A 4,893-nucleotide genomic window follows, 5' to 3' on the forward strand; every position below is an offset into this window, starting at 1 on the left:
CCACCTCCCTGCTGTCCCCAGGTCAGCTTCCTCCGGGCAAACCCAGAGCACCACCTCCCGTCTCCCCACCTGTGATCCGTCAGCGAGTTACAGCCCCGACTGCCTGGTCAGCACCCTGTCTGGGCCATCCACCACCTCGGGGTGCCCTGTGCCCGAAACGGGGGAGACACCTGAGCAGAAATACCCGCAGTCATCCGCTCCAGCTGTGGACCCACCCCCGGGAGGGAGAGGTGGGGAGTGGCGGCCCCAGAAGGGCACGCCCCAGGGCAGACGCTCCCTCGGCCCAGGAGATGCCAGGAGGCTGCCAACGACCTCAGCTAGGCGGGGCCAAGCCGGCGCCCGCGGCGGGAAACCAGGCGCCGCGCCGACCGGAGGAAGCAAGCTCAGACGCTGGACCACACGAGTCCGGGAGTCGGTGCCTTTATTGGCCGACCGGCTACTTGAGGGGGATGAAGCGGGAGGAGTGCGTGGCCCCGATGCCGGGCCTGCCGTGCTTCACGGGCTTGTAGGTGATGGAGAACTCGCCCAGGTAGTGGCCGATCATCTCGGGCTGCGGAGGGCGAGCAGGGCAGGGCGTCACGGGGGCGCAGGCCGCCAGGTCGCCCCCCCACCCCCCCGAGGGGCCCGGCAGCCCCGCGAACCTTGATCTCCACCTGGTTGAAGGTCTTGCCGTTGTAGACGCCCACCATGCTGCCCACCATCTCGGGCAGGATGATCATGTCCCGCAGGTGCGTCTTCACCACCTCGGGCTTCTCCATCGGGGGCGCCTCCTTCTTGGCCTTGCGCAGGCGCTTGAGCAGCGAGTGCTGCTTCCGCCGCAGACCCCGGTTCAGCCGGCGCCGCTGCCGCGCGCTGTACAGCTGCATGAGCTGCTCGCTGGGACGCGGGGACAGGCGGGGGCCTGAGCCGGGGCGCCCCCCCGCCCCCCGCCCCCGGTCCCCGCCCCGCCCCCGCCCGGCCGGCCGCGCTTACTAGGACATGTCGAGCAGCTGGTCCAGGTCCACGCCGCGGTAGGTGAACTTGCGGAACGTGCGCTTCTTCTTCTGCTCCACCTCCGCCTGCGCGGGCCGGGCGCGGGGGCAGCGAGGTCAGGGGGGCAGCGCGGGTGGGAGCCGGCCCCACGGCCGCCGCGCCCACCCGGCCCGCGCCCCGCAGCCCACGGGGACACGACGCGCCCGGCCCGGGAGCGCACACGCGGCTGCGGGCGGCTGGGGTCCGGCGGGGACCGGCCTCGCCCCGCGTCCTCCCGGCACGGACCGGGCCCGCCCCGCGCCCTCACGTCCGGGGCTCCCGCGGGCCTGGAGGCGGCTGCCGCAGCCGAACGGCCGGCCCCTGGCGCTCACGGGGCGGCCAGGCCGCGGATGCCGTCGGATGGGCCGGGAACCGTCGCGGGAACCGTACCAAGGTACTCACCATCTTGCCAGCTCCTCTGCGGGAAAGGCCGCCGCTCCGCGCCTGCGCGGTTATCACGTGCGCCCCGCGCGCCCCGCCCCCTCGCCGTCCGCGCGAAGGCGCTTCCGCTTTCCGGGCGGGGGAGCGCGCCCCCTGCTGGCGGGAGGGCGGAGCGCAGGCGGGGGCGGGGCACCTGGGACCCTCTTCCCTAACAGGTGTGCAGGTGACGTGTAACCGCGCGGCTGGGCACAAGGGACGGGCTGGAGCTGTGATGGAGCTGTGACCCGGGGGCCAAGGCTGGGGCTCCAACGGGCGCAGGTGCGCAGCAGCCTCACGGGGGGCAGGAGGGGGAAGCACCCCGGTGTCCATCCAGGGGAGCGGGGACACACGGTGTGGCCCGTCCACACCTGGGATACGACCCAGCCCCCAGCCCCGGAAAGGAAGGGGCCCGACACCTGCCCCCACGTGGACAAACCCCGAGGACACCGGGCTCAGGGAGGGGACCCATACCCAGAAGGACGCCTCCCGCAGGACCCCACTCCCAGGAGGTCCCCAGAGGAGGCCTCTGTCCACAGAGACAGAGGAGGTGGTGGGAGCCAGGGGTGGGGCAGGGGCGGGGGGGGGGTCAGTGCTTCCTGGGGACCGGGTCTCCGTGTGGGGAGATGGAAGGTTCTGGAGACGGTGGTGGAGATGGGTGCACGGCAGGGTGAGCGTGCTCTGTGCCCTGAGGTGTTTACAGAGCGTTAGTACGATGAATCTTTTTTTTTTTTAAGATTTTATTTATTTGGGATCCCTGAGTGGCGCAGCGGTTTGGCGCCTGCCTTTGGCTCAGGGCGCGATCCTGGAGACCCGGGATCGAATCCCATGTCGGGCTCCCGGTGCATGGAGCCTGCTTCTCCCTCTGCCTGTGTCTCTGCCTCTCTCTCTCTCTCTGTGACTATCATAAATAAATAAATTTTAAAAAATTTAAAAAAAATAAAATAAAGATCAAAAAAAATATTTTATTTATTCATGGGACACCCAGAGAGGCAGAGAGACAGGCAGAGGGAGAAGCAGGCTCCCTGCGGGGACCCCGATGGGGACTCGATCACACCCTGAGCCGAAGGCAGACGCTCAACTGCTGAGCCACTCAGGCGTCCCACGATGGTGCATCTTAAGCTAGAGCAGCCTCTAAGAAAATGACTCAAAAGATATGAAAGAAAAATCATTAAAAGAATTAAAATGCTGCACTAGAAAATTCTCACGTAAAGCAAAAACAGCAGAAGCATTCGGAAACAAGAACCAGCCGCACGCACGCAGAGAACAAGCTGAAGTGGCACTGCTAGCCCCGAGGGTAAGGGCCACAGCACTGAACGCCGGGCGGGGTAGGAATGAGGTAGGTGCCTCTGCCGCACCCAGCGACCGCGGGCTGGTCTCCGTGGGAACGGCAGCCTCCGGGCCCCCTCCTGGCCTCAGGCCAGTTTGCTGGGTGGGGTTTGGCTTTGTGAGGAGCTGGGGCTGGCCTGGAGGGAACAGGAAATCTCAAAGGAAGTGGGGACCCCCCCCCCCAGTCATTTCCACAGTCCCGTGGGTAGGGCCAGTCAGACTCTACCAAAGAAGGGGACGCCCCTCCTTGTCCCCAGTGGAGAACAAGCACAGCTCTGGGGGCTGCAGGATGTGTCCTGGTGAGGGGACTTGCTCGCCCACGCTCCAGAGCAAGGTGGGGTCCCGGGAGCCCGGGCCAGCTGCAGACCCCTGCATTGTTTGCACGATGCCTTTTTTTGCCAGGGAATCTTAATTCTGCAGAGATTTCACAAAGGAAAGGAGCTAACGTTTCACCCTGTGATGCCCTGCAGTATGGGCGGACGGCAGGGCCTGAGGTTCCTTCCGCGCACCGGGTGGCAGCAGCTCCCGGGGGAAGGGGAGGCCCTGGCGGGCTGAGGTGCACGGTGGGGTGTCGCCACGAGGGGGCATTTTGTGAACTGCAGAGGAGGCACCCCTTCTCTCTGGCTTCGAGCTGAACCCACCTTCCCTGCCCCAGAGCGAGAGCCGGGCTGGGCCGTGGGCGCCGATGGGCCTTCTGGGGGTTTCGTCCATTACTTTATCTTCGGTACGTTGGAAGTACCCGGTGCATTTTGGATGAATCATTTTCTTTCTCTTTTTATTTTAGATTTTATTTATTCATGAGAGACAGAAAGGCAGAGACACAGGCAGAGGGAGAAGCAGGCTCCCTGCGGGGAGCCCCTCATGGGACTCGATCCCAGGACCCCGGGGTCCCGTCCTGGGCCAAAGGCAGAGGCTCAACCGCTGAGCCGCCCAGGCGTCCCTCCTTTTCTTTTTACGTTTTAAAATCTTGTGGTCTTTCAAAGGACAGAATAATGGCCTCCAAAGACCAGGATCTGGGACATGTCACCTCCCACGGCAAAGGGGACTTTGTCAAGGCCCAGGCGGCCCAGTGTCCTCACCAGGTCCTCCCCAGAGGCAGACCCTGGGCTGCTGGTGGTGAGAAGCCAGGAGGGGCCACGGGCCGGGGAGGGGGTGCCACTGAAAGCACAAAAAGGCTAGAGCGGGTCTCCCTGGGGCCCCAGGGGGGGTGACCAGCCCTGCCCACACCTGGGTTGTGGGACTTCTGAGCCCAGAACCATCAGAGCATCAGTGTGAGCAGTTTAAGCCCTAAGTTAGGGCGCCTGGGTGGCTCAGTGGTTGAGCATCTGCCTTTGGCTCAGGCCGTTGATCTGAGTCCTGGGATCGAATCCTGCATCAGGTTCCCTGCTCACGGGGAGCGTGCCACTTCCCTCTGCGTCCCTGTCGCTCATGAATAAATTCTTAAAAAGAAAAAAAAAAAAAAGCCCTAAGTTGGTGGCAGTTTGTGACTGCAGCCTTCAGGCCCCCATACAGTAGAACAAGGGAGGATTCACCCACTTGGTTCCTCACTGAGTCCAGCTTCCCCTGGACCCAGGAGTCCTCCCGCTCTTGCAGGGCCAGACCCCGTGTGTTGGGCAGGGGGGTGGCCACCTTGGGACGCTGCAGCTCAATCCCACCCCACGTCCCTGGCCGCAGGGTTCCTTCCTCCCTCCTGCGTCACGGGGGGTCCCCCGCCAAGTGCCCTTGAGGTGTCCAGCTTCAGCTAGGGGCTCAGGCCACCATGCCGCCCTACCGCCTCACCGGCCCTCAACGTGCTGTCCTGCCGCCCACACCATCCACGTGAACAGCCCGGTTTGCGGCAAGGTGAGTGGTCTGGGGGAGTCCTGGCCAGACCCCCCAGATCCGCGCGGGCGCCTTTCGCTCGGCACTCGGCGAGCAGCCACCAAGCCCCGGAACCTGGGCGCCTCCGGACCTGAGCTGCAGCTCCCCCGGGCCCCGGCCCTGGGCCACCTTCCACTCACATCGGCTGCAATTTCCAGAAGGCAGGCGCCCCGAGGCAGGGCCCTGGGCTCCCCGCTGGCTCTTCCCGGGCCCGGGATGGGGGTCGGGGGGACGCATAGCCGAGAGCAGGGAGGGAATAAAAGGACACAACGTGGG

The 4,893-nt window shown here is 65.1% G+C and overlaps 1 protein-coding gene across 1 annotated transcript; it reads right to left on the bottom strand.

The window, feature by feature from the left end:
• Positions 1-404: 404 nt before the first annotated feature.
• On the bottom strand, positions 405-1,627 carry RPS15 (ribosomal protein S15). The gene is made up of 4 exons (XM_055343325.1): positions 1,414-1,627; positions 973-1,058; positions 642-876; positions 405-550 (listed from the first exon to the last, which is right to left on the bottom strand). The coding sequence occupies exons 1-4, from the start codon at positions 1,414-1,416 to the stop codon at positions 437-439; spliced, it is 438 nt and encodes a 145-aa protein (XP_055199300.1). The 5' UTR covers positions 1,417-1,627; the 3' UTR covers positions 405-436.
• Between the last annotated feature and the right edge of the window lie 3,266 nt (positions 1,628-4,893).

The sequence above is a fragment of the Nyctereutes procyonoides genome, unplaced genomic scaffold (assembly GCF_905146905.1).
Source record: "Nyctereutes procyonoides isolate TBG_1078 unplaced genomic scaffold, NYPRO_anot_genome, whole genome shotgun sequence".
Lineage (NCBI taxonomy): Eukaryota > Metazoa > Chordata > Mammalia > Carnivora > Canidae > Nyctereutes > Nyctereutes procyonoides.